General features: G+C 52.3%; 1 protein-coding gene across 1 annotated transcript; it reads left to right on the top strand.

The window, feature by feature from the left end:
• Positions 1-366: 366 nt before the first annotated feature.
• On the top strand, positions 367-26,166 carry FZR1 (fizzy and cell division cycle 20 related 1). The gene is made up of 14 exons (XM_054290924.1): positions 367-445; positions 13,758-13,897; positions 14,267-14,392; positions 14,618-14,681; positions 15,437-15,564; positions 15,977-16,059; positions 16,489-16,672; positions 16,870-16,935; positions 17,325-17,427; positions 19,324-19,508; positions 20,868-21,101; positions 21,681-21,785; positions 22,917-23,009; positions 24,044-26,166. The coding sequence occupies exons 2-14, from the start codon at positions 13,829-13,831 to the stop codon at positions 24,083-24,085; spliced, it is 1,482 nt and encodes a 493-aa protein (XP_054146899.1). The 5' UTR covers positions 367-445; positions 13,758-13,828; the 3' UTR covers positions 24,086-26,166.
• Positions 26,167-26,414: the final 248 nt, after the last annotated feature.

Raw genomic sequence — 26,414 nt, 5'->3', positions numbered from 1 at the left:
TCCCGGGATCCAGACCTGCTCCTAAAGCCCCTCCAGGACCAAGAGAATTCCCTCAAGGACCCAAGAACACACAAACACACACCCAGCGACCGAAGGAACCCTCCAAGGCCCCAGGAGCTGCCCCCAAGGGCCTCCTTAAGGACTCCCAGGGCCCCTCAGCGCCCCAGCATTGCGGGCGCGGTGCCCTCCCGGGACAGACACACGGACACCGGGGCCGGCCATGACGTCATGTCCCGGCGGTGACGTCAGCGGGGCCGTTGCCATGGCGCCGCGCGCCGCCGCTTCCTGTGTGTATTCGAAGCGGCGGGCGGGGCGCGCTCCCGTCGTGCCCCGCGCGGGGGCGGGGGCGGCCGCCATGTTGTGGAGCGGCGGGGCCGGCGGGTGCTGACGGAGGAGGCGGAGCTGGGCCGGGCCGGGCCGGCTGGTGGCACCGGCACCGGAGCAGGTACGGCCGGGGCAGCGCCCGGAGCACGGTGCGGAGCATGGCACGGCACGGCGAGGCGGGGGGCCTGCGGCAGGCTTGGGCACCGCACTTTCCCCCGGGGGCTCGGGCCTGTGGGCCGGGCCGGGCTGGGCTGGGCTGTGCGGAGGGGCCGGGCCAGGCCGGGCGGGGCTGGGGCTGCCTTGCCTCCTTTAGTCCCTTTCTCCTTCCCTCTGTCCCTCGGCAGCCGGTGCCCGAGCAGCCCCGCTTCTCCCTCCCCGCCCGTTGCGGCCGGGGATGGGCCCGGTCCGTGCCGGTTCCTGCGGGCCCAGACGGGCTGTGCCCCGTCACGGCGGGGCCGGTGAGCCCCAACGCTCCGGTGTGTTTGCTAACGGGCGTCCCGCACCTGCAGCCGGGGCCGGGGCTGTGCAAAGCACCTGGGAGCTCGCGGTGTGAGCCCTTCGCTCGGTCCGTGTGCCCTCGCCCGCTGGGGAAAGACGCAAAAAACCGGAGCCTGGATTAACTCTGGGTTCTTGATCAAGTTGATAACACAAACGGTGACAGAGATTTCAGTGGTGTGGAGCTGCCAAGCAGCAGCAGAACCTTCGACCACAGTCTGTTGTTTACTACAGCTCGGTGGATGTGCCCCTGCCCACCCGATGGCTCTGGGGTCTGGGGGAGCTCGGTATCGCTGTGTGTTTCGTCAGGGTGTTTGTAACCTGTTGGTGACATTTTGCACGTGGGATTTGTATGCAGGATCAGCCTGAGCTGAGGGTCCTCAGGTGGTGAGAAGGTTCTGCTGGGCCAGGGAGGTTTTGTCAGGTCACATTGGCGTCACCTCGGGAAGGTGTTGTTGGGTTCATGGCATGGAGGATTGTTTTCTCTTGATTTGTAGCTCTCTTGAAGGCTTTGTGCCCATTTTTTTGTGAGGTGCTGATTCTTCCTGTGTGTATTTAATGATAACACCCCAGTATTTTGTGCTGAAGGTTCCTCAGAGAGCAGTTGTGCTGTGTGCTACAAAACCTCACTGCAGACTTCTAGAACCTGAAGGAGCCGACAAAAAAGATGGAGAGACTCTGTACAAGAGCCTGGAGGGACAGGAGAAGAGGGAATGGCTTCCCACTTACAAAAGGCAGGGCTGGATGGGATATTGGGCAGGAATTGTTCCCTGTGAGGGTGGGCAGGCCCTGGCACAGGGTGCCCAGAGCAGCTGGGGCTGCCCCTGGATCCCTGGCAGTGCCCAAGGCCAGGCTGGGCAGGGCTGGGAGCAGCCTGGGATGGTGAAAGGTGTCCCTGCCATGGCAGGGATGGAATGAGATGAGGTTTAAGGTGCCTTCAAGCCCAAACCATTGTGGGATTCTGTAGTCTCATGTTAGTCTGATTTTGGTTTTATTATTATATTACAGAAGCAGAGTTTTGTGGGGCTGTTGACTGAGGCTGTCATGTTTTGTAAATTCTGTGGTTTATGTTTGTAGTTTGTCCGGGGCACCGTTGCACCTTCATTACTTTAGGTGTTCTGATGAAGCAGAGGTTTGGATGCCTGACCTTTCAGTAAAGCTCTGTGGACAGGGCTGCTGGGGAATTTTTAATCTTTGCTTATAGAGCACTGACTTCTCCTTTACTGGAAGCCTTACCAGAGCGTGTATCTCTAAAACTGCTGCTTTCAGCTGTCTTTACCCACTTGGAAGTACAAAATAATTGGACAACAGTCTTCTGTGGATTTTTTGAAGGAAAACTGAGTGTTATTACAGTCAGTAGGCATATCAAAAATGTGCTTAGACAGGGAAGAGAAACTACTAAACAGAAGCAAACAAAAAGCCGTGAAGGTTCTGTAAGTTGTTATAAAATGCAGACTCTGTAGCCTTTTCTTGTCCTTTTTTTTGCTCATAAGTCAGTCCTCTTTGAGTCTGGAGTGACTGACATGTAAAAATTTATTTAAAAACTTCCCTAAGATCCAAGTACTTCACTCTGTCCATCCCCACTTCCTTTTTATCAGCCCCCAGGTTCAGTCCTGTGCCCGGTGTTGTTTAACTCGTCCATCAGTGGTTGCATGAAGGGGTTGGTGCCTCCTGAGCTGCTGACACAGAGCAGGAGCAGTGGCCAATCCCCCCAGAGCTGTGCAGCCGTGGAGAGGGGCCTGGACAGGCTGCAGGGCAGGAAGGAGCTGTCAGAAGTTCAGCAAGGGCAGGTGCAGGATCCTCACCGGGGGAGGAGTGACCCCAGTGCAGCTGGGGCTGAGCTGCTGGGGCAGCTGCAGAGCCCTGGGTGTGCTGTGAACAGCAGGCTGTTCCTGGGCAGCTGTGTGTGCCAGGGGCAGGGAGATCCTGCTGTGCTTTGGGAAGGGCAGTGCCAGGGAGCTGATTCTGCTGAGGCAGATCTGGAGTGCTGCGTCCAGTTCTGGACATGAGGGATGTGGAGCTCCTGCAGTGAATGCTGCAGAGATGCTGAAGGGACTGGAGCATCTCTCTGTTCAGGAAAGGCTCAGTGAGCTGTGTCTGTTCAGCCTTGAGAGGGGACCTCAGCCCTCATCCTCTCTCGGTGCCTGCAGGGAGGGCTCAGAGCAGAGAGCAGGCTCTGCTCTGTGGGCCCAGCAATGGGACAAGAGGAAGGGGCAGGAACTCATAGCCAGGAAGTTCCACCTGGATTTGAGGAAGAACTTCCCTGTGCAGTGACTGAGCATTGGAACAGGCTGCCAGGGAAGGAGTGCAGTCTCCCTCACTGGAGATATTCCAGAAGTGTCTGGACACAATCCTGTGCCATGTGTTCAGGGATGACCCTGTTTAAGCAGGGAGGTGGGACCAGATGATCTCTGTGTTCCTTCCAACCTGTCCCACCCTGTGATTCCCTCTGACTCTGGGATGTGCAGGGCAGTGCTGGAGTCCCTGCAGGGATTTACCAGACAGGTGGATCTGGCACCTGGGGCATGGTTAGTGGTGGCCTTGACAGTGCTGGGGAAACAGTTGGACTCTGGTCTTAGAGGGCTTTTCCAGCCTAAATGATTCTTTGAATCTACACAGAATAATTAAATAAGTCAATGTCTTCTAGGTGATTACCAAAATAGGTGTCATTATACACTGGTTGAAAGCAGAACCTTTGTTTCTCCTGTCTGTCCAGTGACTTGTACAAAATGTTTGTGTGGGGAAAACTGCCTCCAGGTGAGGTGGGAACAGAAGTGCTGTGGCTGTAACTGGCCCTCTCTGGAGGCCAGCAACTACCAGAGCTCAGCTCCTGTATCTAAGGGGAGTTCTGGGGGCCAGGCAGTGTGGAGACAGCTGTGGGGTTTGATCAGGCCCTGCCTGGTGAGAGGCACGTGTTTGGCACTGGTTATGTATTACAGCGACTTGAGCGGGTCGCTGGGGTGGTGAGAGAAAGACGAGAATCTTGTTTCTTGATCAGAAGGCTGGATTTATTGATATATAATACATTATAACTATACTAATAAGAATAAAGAGAGAAGTTGCAGATGCTGCTAAGCTCAGCTAAGAATAGAAAAGAAAAGAATCTATAACAAAGTTCTGTGTCTCGGGAATCTTTCCCGAGCTTGCTCTTGTGATTGGCTTTTAACGGTACACATGGAACAAGAATCAATCACAGGTGCATCTTATTGCATTCTACAGCAGCTGATAACAATTGTTTACATTCTCTTCTGGGGCCCTTGCTTCCCAGAAGATGCACGAATCTGAAGGAAAAGGTTTCTATGAAAAAATGTCTGTGACAGTTATGTCCTGGACTGAGATGAAGTCTCAAAGCAGAACATTGTAAGATTTGTACATGTCCTTTCCTTAGCAAGAAGTACCTTGGGGAAATCACACCCAGCCCCTTCCCCAGTGCAGGAATGAGCCCCCAGCCCCTGCAGAAGGGATGGGGCTCTGGGCTGTGCTGCCTGAGCACACGGGGACCAGCAGGAGCCTCTTCCATTGGCACATGGGAGCAGCAGAACTCGTTCAGCACTTTGTTTTTCTCAGGCCAGACCTGCTGGAGCTGAGCCTGCTCTTCACCCCAGCCCCTGCAGGATCCCCAGCCAGCGCAGCCAGGGCTGCAGGTGCTGCTTCACCAGGTGCCTTGGCCAATTACTGCATCTGAAACAGGAGTGTTCCTGCTGCTGCCTCCTGTTTGTTTTGCTTTTGTAGCAGATAAAGCTCTTTAAGGAGACTTCCTGTTAATTAGGGGCCTTTTGGCCCAGGGGCAAGAGGTGCCATCAGAGTGACCCCGTGTGTTGAGCTTTGTTTGCTGTGCAAGGCTTCCTGCACTGCTGAGGGCTTCATGCTGTATTTTGTATTCCCTGGGAACAAGTGTGCCCCTCTTATTTACAGAGCATCACGGTGAAAAGGTGAAATAATCACCACCTGCAAGCAATAAAAAAGAGGCTTAATAGTGGTGATTTTCTGAGAAATCCCCTGCTGAGTGCGTGGTTGTCATGTCTGCTTGGATGAGCTCTGCACTGCCAAGAGACAATGGTAAGCTGCAGTGGGATGTGTATTGAATGAAAACGTCATTTATGAAGGCAAAATAGCAACCCTATAATTCTCCTGACTTATTAAAAACTGGCTGAGGCAAATTTGGAGCCCCTCAGTGAGGGGCCTGTGGCTGTGTGGCTGCATCAGTGGGGCAGCTGCTGGTTCTGATTGCTGTAGTTGCCATCCCTTGTATTTGTGTTTTAGTTGAAAGATTGAAAATAGCCTGATCTGTGGAGTACAGACTTGACTATCATCTTCACTTTGTATTTTTCCTTTAGCTGTGGAGAAAAAGGGGATTTAGAAAAAACATCTGTGCTGAAAGCAATGGTGATACCTGAACATCATCTGTGTGAGAGGCAGCAAGAGTCATGTTCCTGGTGGGCTTTCTGGAGTGGCCTCTTCGAGGAGCACTTGCATTTAAGAACAACTGTTGTGTATACAAAAATCCTGGTGAAACCCTCTTGGGTTTGTAATGGTGTATTGAGAAGATTTATTAGACATTAGGAAGAAATTGTTCCCTGGCAGGGTGGGCAGGCCCTGGCACAGGGTGCCCAGAGCAGCTGTGGCTGCCCCTGGATCCCTGGCAGTGCCCAAGGCCAGGCTGGGCAGGGCTGGGAGCAGCCTGGGACAGTGGGAGGTGTCCCTGCCATGGCAGGGGGTGAAAGAAGATGAAATTTAAGGTGCCTTCAAGCCCAAACCAGTCTGGGATTCTGTGATTAATGCTGCCAGTGTTTATCTTTGCTAAAGGCCTTTCCAAAGACAGAGATTTTGCTGTTTCCTGAAGGTCTCACAACCCTGAGTTTCTGCTGGCTCGTGACAGTCCAGGCCACAGGCAGAGCTCTGTGTCATGAGCATTGCATCCTTGGCTCCTGCTGGCTTCCTGCAGCCTTGCCAGCAGAGTGCCCTAAATTGTTGTGGTGTGCTAGTCAGAGTTTTTCTGTCATTGTGGTGGGATTGTGCTTCACTTTGGGATGGTGGAGGTGAAGCTTTACCTGAGCTTCTGAAGTTGTCATGGAGGGCTGTGGGAAGTCTTGAAGCTTGTCTGTGAGTGCAGGTGGAGGTACAGAAGGTCAAATGTTTGTTACCTCTGATCTGGAATGCAGGTTGGGCCTGTGCCTGTGAGGAAGGGGGAATATTTTCTGCCTGTGAGGAAGGAGAGATGTTTTCTGCTGCAGGAAGTGAAGGGAGGCACAGATCACTATGCATTTCACTTACATCTCCAGCTTCTGTACTCCTGTCCCAGACTGGGTGCCTGAGTGCAGGCAGGAGATGCAGTCAGTGTTCTGGCTCTGCCCTTGAACCCTCTGCTTTCAAATGAAGCTGCAGTTCAGTTTGTGTGTGTTGCTGGTCACTAAGAGTTGGTGCTTCTGGAACAGGGGCACTGTAAGGCTGAGGGCAGTGAGTGCATAAAGGTGTTGGAGTGCCCAGGGCAGGAGGTACTCAGCAAGATGCTTTGGAAAGGCAAAATTCCAACAATGTGGAATTTTGCAGGACCTTCAGTGAAGAGCAGTCACCTACATCCTGTGCTCTGAAGAATGCTGCTGTGGTGTGATGGCTCTTGCCATGTTCCAGCATCCTGGATTTTGGTGGAGTGTTGCATCTTCAGGAGTGTGAGGACTCATGGTGAAGATCCCATCTGACACCATAACACTGAGTAATTTTTACTTGTCATTAGTGTGATCTCTGTCATACAAAGCTGTGAATGTGCTTCTTTGATGAGGGCAAGGCAGTAAAAGTTGTAGTTTGTTTTGAAATAAAGCTGTAGCTGCTCCCATTGCATAGGGGTAAATGGCTGATTTTATAAATGCTTCTCACACTATACCCTAATAAATTGCTGGGTAACAAATTATATCCTTGTAACTTTAAAAAGCTAAATATTGGTAAAACACACAACTTTAACTTTTGGTGCTATTGCTGATTTGGAGGGAGGCCAGTTCCTGGAAAGGTATGCTTGGTTGGTGTAATGTTCCTGTGGGTTAAATGTGGACAAGCTCTGCCTGAGCTTGGCCAAGCACAGAGTATTTTTATTTTGCTCATTCCCAGAGACTGTCCTGTGAAGCCTTGGCATGAATGCATTCCTGATAGTCTTGACTGTTACACAGCTCAAACCTATGGCCTGGCTTTTGTTGGTGGTATTTTTTAACTCTTTTCCCTTACTGCTTGTTCAAAAGCCTGTAAAGGGATCTATAACTGGTAATAGTGTGCTGTACTCCAGGCTGAGGAGGAGGAGATGCCTTCTAAACCAGCCAGACCCATCAACCCTTTGGGGCCAAGTTAGGTTTTTGGGTGGTCAGTACCTGGAGCTGGCATGAGGAGGCTGCCAGGGATAGAGGAACTGCCACTTCTGCTGCCAGCTGAGGGCTTTGCCTTATTGATTTGCAAGTACTGTGATTTGGTTTAGTCAAATCAAAAGAAGATGAATATTTTGGATTTGGGGAAGCAGGACATCCAGGTTTGATTTTGAGCCTGCTGGTCATAACTTGGAGGACTAAGTACTTGTGTAGTTTTGTCCTTAGCAAATGATGGGGCCATTCCAGGGAGCTTGGAAACATTCAACACCTGAGTAGTGATGTGTTTTTACCTTAAAGCCTCTGCCATTTAATACAGGCCCAAAGAGCAGGCAGCATCTCTGGGTTGTGGGTAGGCACCTGCTGACTATAAATTTGGGGTCTATTTAGGACTTCCTATTAAGAAAAGCTCCATGCAACCTTTCTCAGACTTGAGATGGTTCAAAATAAAGCATCAACTTAACATTGATGGTATTTAAGTTACCAAGGCATCCTTTACCCCTCCTCTTTGGCCCTGTGTAAATTAGGAAATATATTCAGCTTTACATCTACATTTACATTTACATCCTGTCTTTGGTATTCCAAGTCTCTCACTTTCATCAGCCCTTCTTGTGTTAAACACTTACCCACCCAAATACCTTCCAGAAGAGAAGGCAGATGAACAATTTCTGGAATAAAAAAGGGTCAGGAATTATCCAGCTCTTGAACTGCTTGAGCAGAGCATGCCTGAATTGACAAAACCAACCTGCATCTCTTACCCCTCCTTCAGTGTGTGCTGGAGAATCCAAACAGGTACAGCCTGCCTCAAACCACAGGAATAATTTTGCAGAATTACTGCCCTTGTTTCCCTGCCAGGCCTGGTGTTCTGCATGCTGGCTTATTAAAAACATGCCATACCAAGAAAAAACACTTTTGTGTTTGAATGCATGAAGGTTGGGTCAATAAAAAGAACAAAAGGCACTTGTTCAGCACTGTATAACTCTGCCTGTAAGTATTGTTCTGAAGGTAATGAGCTGTGAGAGAATGCAGCCAATTCAGAGACAGGACAGAAGGTGCATGACAAACATAAAGTCAGAATAGAGATTCTTCTCACAGAATCCAAACCCTTCCACCAAATCCCACCTTTCTTCTCTAAGCATAAACTGCAGAATTAGTGACAAAATGGTGTCTGAAGAATATGTAACACATGTCGCTCCTCAAGATCTTTTATTTCTTCAGCTTAAAGGGAACTTCAAACCCACGTATCATTGGCTTGCAGAATCACTCAGTTTGGAAAAGCCCCTAACATCAACTCAAAGCATCCCCCCAGCACTGCTAAGGCCACCCCTAAGCCATGTCCCCAAGTGCCACATGCACACAGCTGTTGAGTCCCTGCAGGGGTGGGGGTTCCACCACTGCCCTGGGCAGCCTGTGCCAATGTTGGATCATGCTTTCCATGAAGAAATTCCTCCTGATGTCCCACCTAAACCTCCCCTAGCACAGCTTGAGGCTGTTTGCTCCTGTCCTGTCCCTTGTTCCCTGGGGGCAGAGCCTGACCCCCACCTGCACTCTCCTGTCAGGGAGTTGTGGAGAGCAGGAAGGTCTCCCCTGAACCTCTTTTTTCTCCAGGCTGAGCTTCCCTTCAGCTGTTCCTGGTGCTGCAGCCCTTCCCCAGCTCCATTCTTCTCCAGACGTGTTCCAGCCCTCTTGTGAGAGGCTCAGAACTGTCACCAGGATGTGAGTGGGGCCTCAGCAGTGCCCAGCACACGGGGATGGTCACTGCCCTGCTCCTGCTGGCCCCACTGTGCCTCATACCAGCCATGGGCCATGGCTCCTTGCCCACCTGGGCACACACCAGCTCATGTCCAGCAGCTCTCGCCCCAAGTCCTCTGGCAAAGCCTTTTGTACCTGATTTGGGGGAAATGGACTCACTTCCACTCACTTCCCATGGACAAATTTAGAGACAGCAAGAGCATCCCACAAACCAGAGGTGCTGCTTGCTCCCTGGCCTTGTTAGTGGCACAGGTTTTAGGGTAAAAACATCTCACTGTTCAGGTGCTGAACCTTCACTGCTGTGTTCTGCCTCGGCTGTCTCTCTGTTGAACAATCTGTGCTGTGTTTCTGAGTGAAAGTTGTAGGTGAAATTTGGGCAGATGGGAACTGGAAAGCTCGATAGTCAAATGTGTTTCAGATGCAGAATTTAAAATGTCTCTTTGCTGTGTAACTGGATCTGGATCTCACGAATGCTGTGCTGAGCCATTTTGGGAGGACACTTCAATGTGTGGTGTTCCCTGGCTGATCACGCTCCTCGTGTGGGTTCTGCAGGCTGAGCTCTCTTACTCATGGTGTTAAAACAACAACACCCCAAAAAAAGAAAAGGGGGGAGGGGGCATTTTGTTGAACTGTTTCATTTGAGACACATATTTGGTAGCTTGTGGGTCGGTGAGGGTGGTGGTAAGTAAACTTCATAACGAGGGAGAGTGTTTGATATGGCATGCACTAATTTTTATTTTCTAAATCTGCTTTATTAATAGCATCACAGACTTTTCTAACTTTTCACTGCAATTATGTCGTCTCTGACTCTGCTTCATTTGGTGGAAGCTGATCTCTGTTAAATTTGGAAGCTTTCTCCAGTTTTGACGCTGAAAGAACATATGGGAGTAATGTGTTAAATTAAAAAAGAGAAAAGCTTGGGGGAGGAGGTGATAGAGGTAAGCAGGTGTGATCAGAACCAGCTTGACTGTCTATTTCAGGGATGCTCCTGTAAAAGTGTTGGCATGCTTAATGTTAAGGAAGAAAAGCATTTTAGCATTTGTAAAAAGTCCAAGTGTTGGTACTGAAAAATGGCATAGCTCAAAGAACCACGGGATCTCCTGAGCTGGGAGGGACCCTCAGGGATCATTGATCCCAGCCCCTGTCCCTGCACAGCCACCCCAACACCCCACCCTGAGCAGCCCTGGGAGCTCCTGCAGCTCTGGCAGCCTTGGCACCATTGCCTGGGCAGCCTGGGCAGTGCCCAGCAGCCTCGGGGGGCAGAACCTTGCCCTGAGCTCCATGCCAAGGCCTGGCACAGCTGCAGCCCTTGCTGGGCTCCTGTCCCTGTGCCAGAGCAGAGCTCAGCCCCTGCCCCTGTGCCTGCCCTGGGGAGGAGCTGCAGCCCCCGAGGAGCCTCCCCTCAGTCTCCTGGGCTGCAGCTGAACCAGCCAAGTGCCCTCAGCTGCTCCTCAGCCCTTGCCCAGCTCCGTGTCCCTCCTCTGGGCACTCTCCAACAGCTTTGGGTCCTTCTGATCTCGTGGTGCCCAAAGTGCCCCCAGCACTGGAGCTGAGGCTGCCCCAGGGCAGAGCAGAGTGGGACAATCCCTCCCTGGGCCTGGTGCCCCCAGCACAGGGTGGCCCTTGGGGCTGCCAGGACCCAGCAGTGACTCAGATCCAACTGGCACTGACCAGGACCCCCAGGGCCCTTCCCAGGGCGCTGCTCTCCAGCCTCTCATCCCCAGCCTGTCCCTGCACCCAGGGCTGCTCCATCCCAGGGCTGGATCCAACACTTGCCCTGTTAAACACCACATGGCTGGGGGTTTCCCACTCCTCACATTTGTCTGGGTCTCTCTGTGTGGCCTCTCTGCCCTTGAGAATTTCAGCAGTTCCTCCCAAGTAAACCAACTCAGGATCTTCCAGTCCTGCCCCCAAGTCACTTTCAAAGACATTTGAGAGAGCTGGCCCTAAGGTGGAGCCCTTGGAACCCCAGTGGTCACCACTTTGATGTCACCCCATTTCCTGTACCTTTCTGAGGTGCAGGGCCATCAGCTCTGCAGTGTGGAGTCCGTGTGCTTTGCCTTGTTTTCAAGCTTATTTCACGGAGTATTGTGAAATTTCATCACATCTTACTGAACTGCAGCGTGTACTGCTGCACCCCTGGCAGCTTGGTGACTCACCCCAGTTTTTAACTGCTGAGCCCTGGGCAGTCTGTGGCTCCTGGGGGCAGCAGTGCAGGGCTGTCATGAGTGGGCACTGTAGGGCTGTCCTGAGTGGGGCAGTGCAGGGCTGTCCCTGAGTGGGGCAGTGTGCAGGGCTGTCCTGAGTGGGCACTGTGCAGGGCTGTCCTGAGTGGGCACTGTGCAGGGCTGTCCTGAGTGGGGCAGTGTGCAGGGCTGTCCTGAGTGGGGCAGTGTGCAGGGCTGTCCCTGAGTGGGGCTATCCCTGAGTGGGGCAGTGCAGGGCTGTCCCTGAGTGGGCACTGTGCAGGGCTGTCCTGAGTGGGGCAGTGCAGGGCTGTCCCTGAGTGGGGCAGTGCAGGGCTGTCCCTGAGTGGGCACTGTGCAGGGCTGTCCTGAGTGGGGCAGTGCAGGGCTGTCCTGAGTGGGGCAGTGTGCAGGGCTGTCCCTGAGTGGGGCTATCCCTGAGTGGGGCAGTGCAGGGCTGTCCCTGAGTGGGCACTGTGCAGGGCTGTCCCTGAGTGGGGCAGTGCAGGGCTGTCCCTGAGTGGGCACTGTGCAGGGCTGTCCCTGAGTGGGCACTGTGCAGGGCTGTCCTGAGTGGGGCAGTGTGCAGGGCTGTCCCTGAGTGGGGCAGTGCAGGGCTGTCCTGAGTGGGGCAGTGTGCAGGGCTGTCCCTGAGTGGGGCAGTGCAGGGCTGTCCTGAGTGGGCACTGTGCAGGGCTGTCCTGAGTGGGGCAGTGCAGGGCTGTCCTGAGTGGGCACTGTGCAGGGCTGTCCTGAGTGGGGCAATGCAGGGCTGTCCTGAGTGGGGCAGTGCAGGGCTGTCCCTGAGTGGGGCACTGTGCAGGGCTGTCCCTGAGTGGGGCAGTGCAGGGCTGTCCTGAGTGGGGCACTGTGCAGGGCTGTCCTGGGCACTGTGCAGGGCTGTCCCTGAGTGGGGCAGTGCAGGGCTGTCCTGAGTGGGCACTGTGCAGGGCTGTCCTGAGTGGGGCAGTGCAGGGCTGTCCCTGAGTGGGGCAGTGTGCAGGGCTGTCCCTGAGTGGGGCACTGTGCAGGGCTGTCCTGAGTGGGCACTGTGCAGGGCTGTCCTGAGTGGGGCACTGTGCAGGGCTGTCCCTGAGTGGGGCTATCCCTGAGTGGGGCAGTGCAGGGCTGTCCTGAGTGGGGCAGTGCAGGGCTGTCCCTGAGTGGGGCAATGCAGGGCTGTCCCTGAGTGGGGCATTGCAGGGCTGTCCCTGAGTGGGGCACTGTGCAGGGCTGTCCTGAGTGGGGCAGTGCAGGGCTGTCCCTGAGTGGGGCAATGCAGGGCTGTCCCTGAGTGGGGCACTGTGCAGGGCTGTCCTGAGTGGGGCACTGTGCAGGGCTGTCCTGAGTGGGGCACTGTGCAGGGCTGTCCTGAGTGGGCACTGTGCAGGGCTGTCCCTGAGTGGGGCAATGCAGGGCTGTCCCTGAGTGGGCACTGTGCAGCTGCTCCCTGGGCAGCTCCTCCCAGCCCAGCTTTGTGTGCAGTTGCCTCGGGGATTTTACCACAAGTTTATATCTCGAGGCGCCTCCATTTGTGCAGCTGGGACTCTGGCCAGGTGCCATAAATGTTTATGCAATAACAGGAATGAAAATCCCTTTTTGTTCTGCACAGCCTCCAGATACCTGTGTGTTGTGGGAATTTGCTTATGTGTTAGGTGTACCTTTGCCTTTGGATATGTTTATCTTGGGTTGAAAGGCCAACTTGATGTCTCCTCTGGTGTTTTTGTGCCCATGTCAGCTCTGGACAAGGCACTCAAGGTTGTGATGGGTAAGGCTGGACCCTGGGGGTGCTGCTCTCTGCCCTTGGGGCTTGGCAAGGGTTGTGACTGTGTATTCTCACACAAGGGTCAGCTCATCTATTTTTTATTGATGCACATCTTAATTTACCAGGCAAATCTCAGCTATGAAGCAGTCCTGTCCTAAAATATATGCTTAAAATATGTGCTTAAATGATGTTAATGTTGCTTATCGACTGTATAGCTGTATGAGTGAGCAAGCCTTGTGCCAGCCAGGAGGAGGATTTGGGATAGTGCAGGCATCAGACATGGAATGTTCACTGGGACTACTAGATGCCTAGTGTGCCTCGTGTGTTCCTCCAGTGGGTGGTGTTAAAGGTCTGCAGTACTTCTGACATGGCTAAAAGCATCCCACCTCCAGCACTGCTCCTGTGCCCCTGACCTGAGCAGTGGGATCACAGAATCCTACAGTGTTTTGGGCTGGAAATTACCTTAAAGCCCATCTCATTCCACCCCCTGCCATGGGCAGGGACACCTTCAGTACACCAGGTTGCTCCAAGCCCATCCAACCTGGCCTTGAACACTGTTACGAATGGGGCAGCCACACCTCTCTGTGCAGCTGGTGCCAGTGCCTGGACAGGACAGGCTGCAGGTTCCTGGAATCTTCATGCCCGTGTTGTGAAGGATTGCCAAACTCTGCTGCAGGGCCTGGGACAGTCCCTGCTCCAGGTGGGGTGAGGTCCTGTCAGACACAAAATACTGGCTGCCTGCATTCTTCAGTGTCACACAAGTTTGGCACCAATGCTCTGGATAGGAAAAGTGGTCTCAGGTTCAAAGAACAGGCTTAGGAGACTTTGGAGAGGCCGTTTCAGCAGGGAGGAGTGTAACATTTTGTTGTTCTCTCCTGTCTCTTGCAGCACACTAGTTACTGCTTGGACTTCACAAAGAGAAATTCCTGAGCCGGCTGATCCCTGCAGCCATTCCCACCATGGATCAGGACTATGAGAGACGTCTCCTACGCCAAATCAACATACAGAACGAGAACACAATGCCTTGTGTGAGTACAGATGGGCTCAGGCTCACTGCTATGTTGTCTGTCTCACTTGTGACTGTTTTCCTGGAGCTTTTGAAAGACCTGGCGCCTCCTCAAAGCAAACCTCAGTCTTTTGTTGGGTTGTGAGCAGGTGTGAACTCCTCAGCTGTTCTATGAATACCCAAATAGCTTCACTTTAAGAGAGCTTTTGAATATATGACCTCTGTTCAGGTTGCAGAAAGGGGTGAAGATATTTTTGTGGAGTTCAGTAATACCTTTTTAATACATAATCTCAGCAACTACACGTGTAACATAAAAAATTGAGGCCTGACAAACTAACCAACTCTGGAGCTTGACATGGGTAAGGTCAGTGTCTTTTTTTCTTTAATTCAGGTAGCAGAGATAAGAAGAACCTTGACACCTTCCAATTCTCCAATGTCTTCTCCTAGTAAGCATGGTGACAGATTCATTCCCTCAAGAGCTGGGGCCAACTGGAGCATCAACTTCCACAGAATAAATGTAAGTTTTGCTCCCTTCTCCTACAGCTCAGCCTTGGAAGCAAGGGAGTGATACCTTTTGTTTTGGCTGACATGATTGCTCTGCTTACCTTCTGCACCATGCTCTTCTGCTGCCCCAGCAGAGTTCCACTGAGTGTGTGTCCTCAAACCCTCTGCTCCCTGCAGTTGTTATTTCACCATATACCCTCAGGTTTCTCTATGGTGATGGCATATTTCTCCATTTCAGGAAAATGAAAAATCACCAAGCCAAAACAGGAAAGCAAAGGATGCTACATCAGACACTGGCAAAGGTGAGATCACCCTTCTACTGCTTGGCAGTGCCCAGAGCTCTGAGTGCAAACTGCTGGGGAGGTTAAGGCCATGCTGGCACTCTCATGCTTATGCCAAAACTCATGCTGGTATTTTGGGAAATGCCCACATCATGAGTGAGTACCAGCTCACTGCTTTTGATGGGTGTCTGGATGCAAGAGGCTGTCTCTATGCCTTGGTTTATTGTGTCATGAAATCACTTTCCTGATGGAGTGGAAGGAGGGGAAACTTTCTACTAATCTTGATTCTAAATGGGGGGCCCAGGCTTATTAAGAGACTCTGTGAGAGTACAGGTTGTAGAATCCCAGACTGGTTTCGGTTGGAAGGGATTTTAAAGCCTCTCTCCTTCCACCCCCTGCCATGGCAGGGACACCTTCCACTGTCCCAGGCTGCTCCAAGCCCTGTCCAGCCTGGCCTTGGGCACTGCCAGGGATCCAGGGGAGCTCCAGCTGCTCTCGGCACCCTGCTAGGGCCTACCCACCCTGCCAGGGAACAATTTCTGCCCAATATCCCATCCAGCCCTGCCCTCTGACAGTGGGAGCCATTGCCCCTTGTTCTGTCCCTCCAGGTCCTTTCCCAAGTCCCTCTCCAGCTCTCCTGGAGCTCCTTTAGGCACTGGAAGGAGCTCTAAGGTCTCCCTGGAGCCTTCCCTTCTCCAGGTCAGGCACACATGATCCTGATACTCCCTGCTATTCCTGCTCTGAGCTCTCTGCTCTGTGCCTGTTTGGGTTTACAGATGGCCTTGCCTACTCTGCCTTGCTGAAGAATGAACTCTTGGGAGCAGGGATTGAGAAGGTGCAGGACCCCCAGACAGAGGACAGGAGGCTGCAGCCATCCACCCCAGAGAAGAAATCTCTCTTCACTGTGAGTTGGTTACTTGCATTAGCACCAGTGGTGGTTGTGTGTGGGACACAGGAACAGAGCACAGGGCTCTGCCAGACTGCTCGTGCAGTGAGTTGGTGTTGGGGCTTGGCTGAGATAAACTGTTGAGAGCAAATGTGGTGGCCTGCAAAGGGAACCTGAGTGTGCAGCAAGCAGTGTGCTTCCTGTGTTTGTGCTGGCAGGAGAGCTGTGTGAGCCAGGCTTTTGGGCAGCGTGCTGAGTGGCCAAATCGGGCTGTTGGACTTGGAGTGTTGCTGAGGGGTTTTGTATGGTTTTGGAGCACCTGGGAAAGGAAAAAGTGGATGTTGGAATTAGCTTGGCACCAGTGCACGCTGGTAGTGATGCCCCAGGCCTTGGGCATAGCAGGGTCCTCACCTGGTGTTTCTTTATGCAGTACTCGCTCAGCACAAAACGCTCCAGCCCGGATGATGGCAACGAGGTCTCACCCTATTCCCTGTCTCCTGTCAGCAACAAAAGGTAACACTGATCCTCTGCAAACTAAAAGGGAAGGGCTGGGATAGAGGGGACAGAGGGTTCAGTGAGGTTCTCTAGGACTTCTGCCTGAAGCTCTAAAATAAATGTGAATTTGGTTTGGAAATCTGGAGAGATAGTAAATAAAACAGTCAAATTCTGAGAATGTCTTCAGATGCCCACCCTGTCTGTGTGCTTGACATGTCTTGGTCAGCTCTCAGTAATCAGTTTACTTTTCTGCTTCATAGCTCCTTTGTAGGAGCAGAACCTAATTCCTTCCAGTCTTGCTGCTGAAAAAGGGTTGTGCAGCCTTTTTGTGTCTGCATTTCTATAGAAACTTCAGAGTGCTCTATAAAGAGTGGCTGCACCTGTGCCTCCCATCTGCTGTGATGTGCAGATTCTTGTAGTTGTTTTTTTATCTGTTTTTGTAAACAGTCAGAAGCTGCTAAGATCACCTCGAAAACCAACTCGGAAAATCTCCAAGATTCCTTTCAAAGTGCTGGATGCCCCAGAGCTGCAGGACGACTTCTACCTGAACCTGGTGGACTGGTCCTCTCTTAACGTCCTCAGCGTTGGCCTTGGGACTTGTGTTTACCTGTGGAGTGCTTGTACGAGTCAGGTAATGGTCATGAGTGTCTGAAGATTGAATTGCCCCTTGATGTAGGGTTTTTCCAGGGTTTTTCCACATTCCAGGGCTGTGGAATGTGCTGTGCGAGGGCTTCAGCACTTGTCACACTCTATCCCAAGCACAGCTGTGGTTTGTGGGACAGCCAGTGTGACAAAGCCACGTTCCTTACCCCGTTCTTCTCTCTGAAGGTGACGCGGCTGTGCGACCTCTCTGTGGAAGGCGATTCCGTGACCTCCGTGGGCTGGTCAGAGCGGGTCAGTATGACACTGTCACCAGGGACAGCTGACACATGGGGCACGTAGTCATTGTCACCATAGCTGTAGTTAGCTCCCTGAGCTGGTTTTTCTCTGCTAAAAGGGAGGGGATGGAGAGCAGCCTCTTGTATCTTGAGGTTCTCCAGGCATTGCTAAGAGGAGTGGGAGGGAGAAGGAGCCAGTTTGCTTCTTCAGCTCTTGACAATAAAATGTTACAATAAATATATTCCAGACAGGCTGCTTGGGCCTCTCAGTAGGGAAAAACATGTCAAATGGAAGAACTCTGGATGCTTTCCATCTTGTGGGATTTATGTCAAGTCTTCTCCTCAACTTTCAGTTTTCTGCCTGTACTTCCTGGCTGTGCTGATCCTGGCTCTCTGTTTGTGCAGGGAAACTTGGTGGCCGTTGGCACTCACAAGGGCTTTGTACAGATCTGGGATGCAGCTGCAGGAAAGAAGCTCTCCATGCTGGAGGGACACACAGCCAGAGTTGGTAAGGAGTGGGGAAGCAGAAGGTTCTGAGGGGTCACTTCTTCCTGATGGAACTTTGTTAGCCAGGGATCTGCTGGAAATAGAGAACTCAGAGTACCAGGATTGATATTTATCCCCTGCTGTCCTCTTGAGCAGGTTCAAAATATTATCATCTCACAACTCTGCTGTTCTGATCTCGGTGTGATGGTGGTTGGGTGTTGCAGCAGGTGTTTCCTCCTTGCTTGAGGCTTTTTGGGTTTGGTTACAACATCTCTTCGCTGCTGCTGGCTTCCAGTTTCAGCTCTGCTGGCAGCTTCACACTGAGATTTCTAGTTCCCTTTTTTGGAGGGCTGTTTTTTTCTGCTCAGAGATGTTGTGAATCTAAGCTCTGGGGAGAGATTTGGGAAATCCATGCACATTCCAAGATGTTTCTGTGCTTTACTGCACTGTGAAGTGAGGTTGGTAATACCTGCAGTCAGTTTGTTCAGGGAACCTCTATTTGTGCCCTGATGTAGGAGTCCAGAGAGTGGATGTAAGGGAGGTCTGTGAGGAGTGCTTTGAGGTTTGTTAGGGTCTTTTTTTTAAACCCTGGCAGCTCTGATGGCTGCAGTTTGCTTACCAACCGCTGCAGGACTGGAAAGGTTGGACTTGATAATGTGGCCAGCAGGACCAGGGCAGTGACCATCCCTGTGTGCTGGGCACTGCTGAGGTCCCCCCTTGAATCCTGGAGTCAGTTTTAGATCTCTCACAACAAGGAAGACTACAAGGAAGACTTTGAGGGGCCTGGAGCATGTCCATAGAAGGGAACAGAGCTGGGGAAGAGACTGAAGCACCAGAAGCAACTGAGGGAGCTGGAGGGGCTCAATATGGAGAAAAGGAGGCTCAGGGGGACCTTGTGGCTCTGCACAGCTCCTGACAGGAGGGTGGAGCCAGGTGGGGGTTGGGCTGTGCTCACAGGGATGAGAGGGTGTGCCCTCAAGCTGTGCTACAGGAGGTTAAGATTAGATATTGGGAAAATTTCTTCACAGAAAGGGTTACAAATCATGGGAACTGGCTGCCTCAGGCAGTGGTGAAGTCATCATGCCTGAAAAGTGTTTAAAAGTCATGGGGATGTGGCACTCAAGGACATGGTTTGGTGGTGAACGTGGCGGTGGTGTGTCACAGACATCTTTTATGGAAAATCCTTTCCTTAGGATTTTTCCTCCTGGGAAGTTGAGAGGCTTTAGGAACAAAATGTAAACAATTATTATCTGCTGCTGTGGAATGCAGCAGGTGGATCTGTGATTGGGCCATGTTGGTTGTTTCTAATTAATGGCCAATCACAGTCAGCTGGCTCGGACAGAGAGCCGAGCCACAAACCTTTGTTTTCATTCTTTGCTATTCTATTCTTAGCCAGCCTTCTGATGAAATCCTTTCTTCTATTCTTTTAGTATAGTTTTAATGTAATATATATCATAAAAAAATAAATCAAGTTGGATATGCAATATGGTTTACTGGGCACGATGGGATTAGGTCAAAGGTTGGACTTGATCTTAAAGGTCCCCTGTCCCAACCAAAAATGTCATGGTTTATCCCTGGCACAAAGCCAGTGCCCCCATGAGAATACCCTCTCCCTGGTGTCTGCTGTGAGATGTGACCAGGAATAAGCAAAGCAGGCTCCTGCTTAGAAATAAAGAAAACTTTATCAACTTCTGAAACATGGAGTCAGATCCTCATCTCTTCCTTCATCTGAGAGCCCCTGTGAACACCGTCACAGTGGTGCTGAGTTGAGGGCTGGACTTGGTGACCTCAGAGGTGTTCTGCAGCCTCAGTGGCTCCTGGAGCACCTCTGAGGCTCTGTCCTGGTGCAGGTGACCTCAGAGGTGTTCTGCAGCCTCGGTGGCTCCTGGAGCACCTCTGAGGCTCTGTCCTGGTGCAGGAGCCCTGGCGTGGAACGCGGACCAGCTGTCGTCCGGGAGCCGGGACAGGATGATCCTGCAGCGCGACATCCGCACGCCGCCCCTGCAGTCGGAGCGCCGGCTCCAGGGACACAGGCAGGAGGTCTGTGGGCTCAAATGGTCCACGGACCACCAGCTCCTGGCCTCTGGAGGCAACGATAATAAGGTACATTCCTTTCAGGGGGTCATGGGAAATGTCACACCCCTTTCTTTCTAGGATGAGGGGAAATGTTGTCAGGTTGGACGTTATTATATTATTGGAGGTGTTCACGGCCAGGCTGGACAGGATGTGCAGCAACCTGGTCTAGTTGAAGGTGTTCCTGCCCATTGCAAAAGATGGAACTAGATGGGCTTTGAGGTGCCATCCAATCCAAGCCATTGTATGATTCTGTGCTTAGGGAAAAATTTCTTCGCTGTAAGAGTGGTTAAGCATTGGAACAGGCTGCCCAGAGCAGTGGGGGAGTTGCCATTCCTGGAAGTGTTCAAAAAACAAGTGGATATGCAATGTGGTTTACTGGGCACGATGGGATTAGGTCAAAGGTTGGACTCGATCTTAAACGTCTTTTCCAACCTTAATGGTTCAGTGATTCTTTAAGGATGTTTGGCCTCTCTGAAAAGGACTTTTGTTTTGGTTGTTGGACCATGACCAAACATAAATCATGCTAAGCTTCTACTCAGTCTTCTCTTCCTAATAAAATGAAAAAGGCAAATTTAATTTTGTTTCTGCATTTGGCTAATTAAATCTCTAGCTTGGCTCAGGGGGTTGAGCTCAACAAAGCCACTGCTAAGCTGCCCTTCCTGGCTTTGTTTGGGTAGTGTATGGTCACGTTTGTTGCAGTAATGTTTGTATGCACAGGAAGCTGAGGTAGAGCTCTGTGCGTTCTCATACCTGGAGCACAGGCTTGCAGCTCACTGAGCACCATATGGGAGAAGCATCTGTCACAAAAAAGCAGGTTCCAAGCCCTTTGGAGCGGGTTGCTAGGTAGGGAATGTGCCCAGTGCCTGTGTGACAGCATGGTTGGACCGAGTTCCTCCTGCTCAGAATAACTCCTAATGAGCTGAGCAGATTTCTGGATATGTTCTGGAATGATACAGCCAGAAAGACAACAGCAGGGTCTGAGGCCCCCTTCAGTGTCACTGCTTCTTTAGATTTATTCCCTTATCTTAGGGCCTGTTCCTGCCACATGGCCTGGGGGTAGGACACTCCTCAGCTGAGTGTGGTGTCAGGGTGGGTGTGACTGCCCCATCCCTGGAAGTGTTCAAGGCCAGGTCGGATGGGGCTAAGAGCAGCCTGGTCTACTAAAGGGTGTCTCTGCCCTTGGCAAGGATTTGAACTAAATGAACTTGAAACAGCCCAAGCCATTCCATGATTCTGTGAAGTGCAGAGTGGAGCTGTGCATGTCTGAGCAGAGCTATGGGAAATCAGCTTGTTGCCCAACTGCCCTCATCAGTCTCCTTGTGCCTCGTGGGTGTAGTGGACACATGACTGAGGCACAGGTTTGATCATGTCTCTTCTCTCTGCCAGCTCCTTGTCTGGAATCACTCCAGCCTGAGTCCTGTCCAGCAGTACACAGAGCACCTGGCAGCAGTCAAGGCCATTGCCTGGTCTCCACACCAGCACGGGCTGCTGGCCTCAGGGGGGGGCACAGCCGACCGCTGCATCCGCTTCTGGAACACGCTGACAGGGCAGCCCCTGCAGTGCATCGACACCGGCTCCCAGGTGTGCAACCTGGCCTGGTCCAAACACGCCAACGAGCTGGTGAGTCCTTCCCTGTGCTGGGGAGCGTGGGCAGCATGAGCCAGGTGTGCCCAGGTGGGTGAGGAGGCCAAGGGCATCCTGGCTTGTACCAGCCAGGGTGTGGCCAGCAGGACCAGGGCAGTGACTGCCCCCCTGGTCTGGGCACTGCTGAGGCACCTCAGCTGCTGGGGTCAGTTTTGGGCCCCTCACAACAAGAAAGACAGTGAGGGGCTGGAGCATGTCCAGAGAAGGGAACAGAGCTGGGGAAGGGGCTGGAGCACAAGGCTATTGAGGAGCAGCTATGAGCTATGAGGATCCAGCCTGGAAAGAAAGAGACTCAGGGGGCACCTTCTCTTCCTCTGACAGGAGGGTGGAGCCAGGTGGAATTCAGGCTCTTTTTCTAGGTAACAAGCACAAGAAGAAATGGCCTCAAGTTGCACCAGGGGAGGTTTAAATTTCTTCATGGTGGTCAGACGCTGGAATGGGCTGCCCAGAGCAGTGGTGTAGTCTTTAGACTGTTGGACTCGATGATCTTGGAGGTCTTTTCCAACCTTAACAATTGCATGATTGTATGATTCATGTTCCCCTCTCCCCTTTCAGGTGAGCACCCACGGATACTCCCAGAACCAGATCCTCGTCTGGAAATACCCCTCACTAACTCAAGTAGCAAAGCTCACAGGGCACTCTTACCGAGTCCTGTACCTGGTGAGTGATGGCCGTGGCTCCAGCTGCTCTCCTGGCTGTAGGTGTGCCCAGCTGGCACCCAAAGCAGCAGTGCCAGTGGCACCATAAGCTGCCTGGGCGGGAATGTGAATGCTCCCCATGAGCAGTGCAAAACTCTGACACATTTCTGTGCCTGCAAGGGACACTTGGATTTGCTGCTATGGAAATGTGAGGCTTTGTTAATGATAGTAAAGCCTGCCAAATTCTCCTGAGGAAACATCTGAGTTTTCTTCTAAGAAAACTTCTGAGCCTGGAGAAGAGAAGGCTTCAGGGAGACCTTTCAGTGCCTCAAAGGCTCCAGGGGAGCTGTAGAGGGACTTTGGAAAAGGATCTGGAATAGCAGGACAAGGGGGAATGGCTTCAGACTCCCACAGGGCAGGGTTAGATGGGATATTGGGAAGAAATTCTTCCTGTGAGGATGGGATTGCCCTGGCACAGATTGCCCAGAGCAGATGTGACTGCCTCTGGATCCCTGGAAGTGTCCAAGGCCAGGCTGGACAGGGCTTGGAGCAGCCTGGGACAGTGGAAGGGAGCAGAATGAGATGTGCTTTAAGGTCCTTTCCAACCCAAAGCATTCGGGGATTCTGTGATTTTATGAAACACAAGCTTCTCTCCTTGCTCCCAGAAGACTTTCACACCTCTTCACTGATGACTGCTGCCCAGGGAATTAAACATTTGTTGTGGGTAATCCTGATCCATCTCATATCTGCTGTTACTGTTACATGGGTGTCAGCAGTTCATGGTGGAGCTGACAAATGCTGATAATGTTTTGGGAGGTAGATCCCAATGTAAGCAACCAATACAGCCAGAAAATCCAGTCAGATCATCTTCCTGCCTTCAGGCAGGCTGATAATCCTGGGAGGAACAGCCTCAGTTACACATGGCTTGGATTTCTTAGCACAAATATTCTTTCCACAACACTCCCCCCATGTGTTCCACAGCTGCACCATAAGGTGCCAGGGCCCAAATTGCCTCTGAGGCACCTGAAAGTGGAGTTAGCTGGCTTCTACCACGAGTAGGAAGGACAGTTAAATTTCTCCTGCATTCCAACTAGGTCTTGTTTTCAAGCCTCTGAAATGTGACAGGTGCTAAAGGTTGTTGTCTTGTCCTTAGGCAATGTCCCCTGATGGGGAGGCCATTGTCACAGGAGCTGGAGACGAAACCTTACGCTTCTGGAACGTCTTCAGTAAAACTCGCTCGACAAAGGTAAGGCCAGGCATGGGGGCAGCTGCCTGGGGCACCTCAGGCCACACTGGCTCTGCTCTGCTGCCTCCTCCCTGATCCCTTCCTGCAGATCAAGGGCTGGGGCAGTGAAGGATTCAACTTTGCTGAGATTTAAGTAAAAGGTTGCCCTTTGTGCCCAAGGCTGGTGTGACACAACATCCCTCTCTAGGCTGGTCCAGGGCTGCTGAGCACAGCAGAGCAGCTGAGCTCTCAGGTGACAGCAGGCTGGGAGAGCTGGGGGTGTCCTGCTGAAGAAGAGAAGGTTCCAGGGAGACCTTACAGCTCCTTCTAGTGCCTAAAGGGGCTCCAGGAGAGCTGGAGGGGACTTTGCACCAGGGCCTGGAGGGACAGGACAAGGGGAATGGCTTCCCAGTGCCAGAGGACAGGGTTAGATGGAATATTGGGAAAGAATTGTTCCCCGTGAGGGTGGAGAGGTCCTGGCACAAGTTTCCTAGAGCAGCTATGGCTGCCCCTGGATCCCTGGAAGATCCAAGGCCAGGTTGGATAGGGCTTGGAGCAACCCATGGCAGAGGGTGGAAGGGGATGAACTTTAAGGCCCCTTGAGGCCCAAACCATTCTGTGAGTCCATGATTATCCCCTGCCTCTTTACAAAACTGCTTAAAATGGGGGTTTGGATGAAAATGGGATCATGGATTCTGCCAGTGACAACTTGGCATCACCAAAAGCAGATTGTGTCTGATGCTTTGTGAGTTTCCTTGGATCCCTGGCAGAGGGATTTGAGGAAGGGAGTGGAGCGAGCTAGCATTGATCCTGGGGGTCCCCCAGTTCTTGCCATCTCTGGGGTACAGCTGCCTGCAGCGCTCTGGGAATGGCACTCTGGCCAGCTGTGCACATGCTACCGTTTAAAAGAAACCCATGGGAATATTTATGGTGTTGGACTTTGATTTGTGAGCTGGAGTCATGCCCTGAGCTAGAGATACCAGGTTAAAAACAAACCAACCCAGAAGCATGTGGAGTAACAGCTATTCACTCCCTGCTTTGTGTTCCCTTGTCAGGAGTCTGTATCTGTGCTCAACCTCTTCACCAGGATACGATAAACGCCCTCCCTGTGCCCCGGGAACCTACAGCCTGACATTCCAGGATCAGACCACTCCCTCGGCGTGCATGGACCTCCGGAGCCCAGCCAAGGGGAGGGAGAGCTGTGGGACTGCAGGAGGACCCAGCTCATTAAATATGTGCTTGTGACCCACAGGGCTGGGCAGTATTTGGGATGGGGTGGGGAGGGGAGGGAACTGCCAAAGGTTTTTGGATTCATCCTTCATTAAGGGAAACGGGTACACGGGCAATGTTAACCCTGCGTCCTCCGGCCATCGGGATGGTGCTGGGCAGGACTCGTGTGACATGGACCATTGAGACTGGACCGAGGCCATTCCCCCTGCCATGGTGTGCCTCCTGCGAGAGAGGAGCCTGTCCTTGCTGCTGTGGGAAGGGGTTTGACGTGCTGCTCTGTGTCCCAGAGTGCCGTCCCTGGAGGCAGGAGCCAGCCAGGCTGCTGCGGTACAGCTGGTGCGAGGGGCACAGCTCCAGGCTGGGCATCTAAGGGCTTTGTTCATAGCCTGGCATCCCTATTCCAGGAAGAAACTGGAGAACTGCCTATTTTCCTTTTTTTTTTCATTTTTCCCCCAGACAGGTACTGTAGTACTTGACATGATCATTCCATAAGACAGCTTGATTTTTTTGGGCATGCTTGACAGCTGCCTCTGAACAAATACACCTTGGGGCTCTAGACTTTGGAGGAGACTTGAAAAAGCTTCACCTCTAAGGGAGCAGATTCGGGAAGTTCTGCAGTTGCTGTTTCATCTTCTGGGCTGATCCTGGGAGTTACCAGAGAGCAGAAGCAAGGACTTTATAAAAAAAGAAACCCACTCAACCACCTGTGCATGTGGAGCTTCCTTTGGTGCTGTTGTGTGGATGCCTTGCTCTGGAGTCTCCATGAGGCCAAAAGCAGTTGGGATGTGTTTGAGAAAAAAAATAAATCCTAAAGATATGATTTTTGGGGTGAGCCGGGCCTCTTCTGGCTGGAAGAGAGTTCTCCTGAAGCAGGGCTGCAGCATTGCTTTTTTGTTATCTCCAAGTCCCACACAGGGCCCTGCTGTTGAGTTTTGGTGTGTGGTTTGGGGTTTTTAGGTTGCGTGGGACGAGAGTTCTGGCTGGTGTTGGAGCCCATGGGATGTATGACAAATGCTCTCTGTGTGCGTGTGTGTGTGGTGCTTTTAATTTAAGAGAAGCTATCAGGCTGCACAGCCTGTTCCATCTGACCTGTGCCTGTGCCTGCCCAGGCCCTGCCTGCCTCCTGCCCTCTCCCAGCGTTGCTTCCTGTTCCCATGTGCAATTCCCTGGCTGTGTATATAGACTTGTCTTCTCCCTGTAGATTGCATAAGTAATGCTTTCCCTTGCTTTTTTTTCCTTTGTTGTTTTGTCTGCTCTCCCTTCTTTCCCTAAAACCAGGTGGTAGGAATATGATTGTCTGTCCCCAGTCCCACCAGTATCCTTAGGGTGAGCCAAGGTGTGAGAAGGCCAGTACAGCCTGGACCACGTGTGCCACCACGGCCGTGCCCGTGTCACGCACACTGGGAGTCACTGGTGAGGAGCTGGTGCTGGGATCAGCCCCCTGGCAGCTCTGAGGCCCACAGGCCCCTTTGTCATCTCACAGTCTCACTTGCCACCAAAACGAAATTACCATGGAGTTTCTGAAACACTGTTTGACTGCAACTGCTTTAGTGTAGCTCTGGCCATGGGATGTGAAGCATGGTTTGAAGTCACCCCCGGGCCTGTCTTGTGTTGTTCGTTCCACTTGTGGGCACTGTTCCACGTCACCGTGGGTTGGGAGCACCCCAAAGCACCCAGGAGGTGTTAAATTAAGTTGGATCATTCAAGTGAGGAATTGGTTTGAAGTAAAGGGTCACCTGCAGGAAGAGATGTGTTGTGGGTGTCATCACCTGGGGAAAGGGCCGTTCAGGGGGGCTGGGGAGGCTGGTGGCTGTGCTGTGGGTTTTCCTGTTGTGGATGGCCTCCTGCTAAATAGCACTGTGCAGACCCCCAGGACACACTGCTTTCTCCTCTGGGAGGGTGGAGGTGCTTGGGCTGGGGGTGCACAGGAGGGTTCAGCCTGTTCTAGAGCAGGGCACCCAGCTGGGGTGTATGGTGAGTGTGGTGATGTTTGGGTTCCCCAGTGCCCTGGGACTCCACAGGAGTGGAATTGCCTCTCACCCTGTGATGGGGGAACTTCCTCAAGAAGCTGGAGGGAGTGGCAGTGCTGTGGGTTGGGCAGTGCCAGCTGGGCACTGCAGCCACTGCCCAGTGCTCCCAGCTGCACAGCAGGGGTAGCTCCTCATTGCTCTGTCCCCCACTATTGTCCCTTCTTGC

Source organism: Melozone crissalis, unplaced genomic scaffold (assembly GCF_028551555.1).
Source record: "Melozone crissalis strain CALT ecotype California unplaced genomic scaffold, PUWL_Pcris_2 ptg000088l_1, whole genome shotgun sequence".
Classification (NCBI taxonomy): Eukaryota; Metazoa; Chordata; class Aves; order Passeriformes; family Passerellidae; genus Melozone; species Melozone crissalis.
The sequence above is the reverse complement of the archived record's forward strand: the minus strand, read 5'-3'. Positions and strand labels throughout refer to the sequence as shown.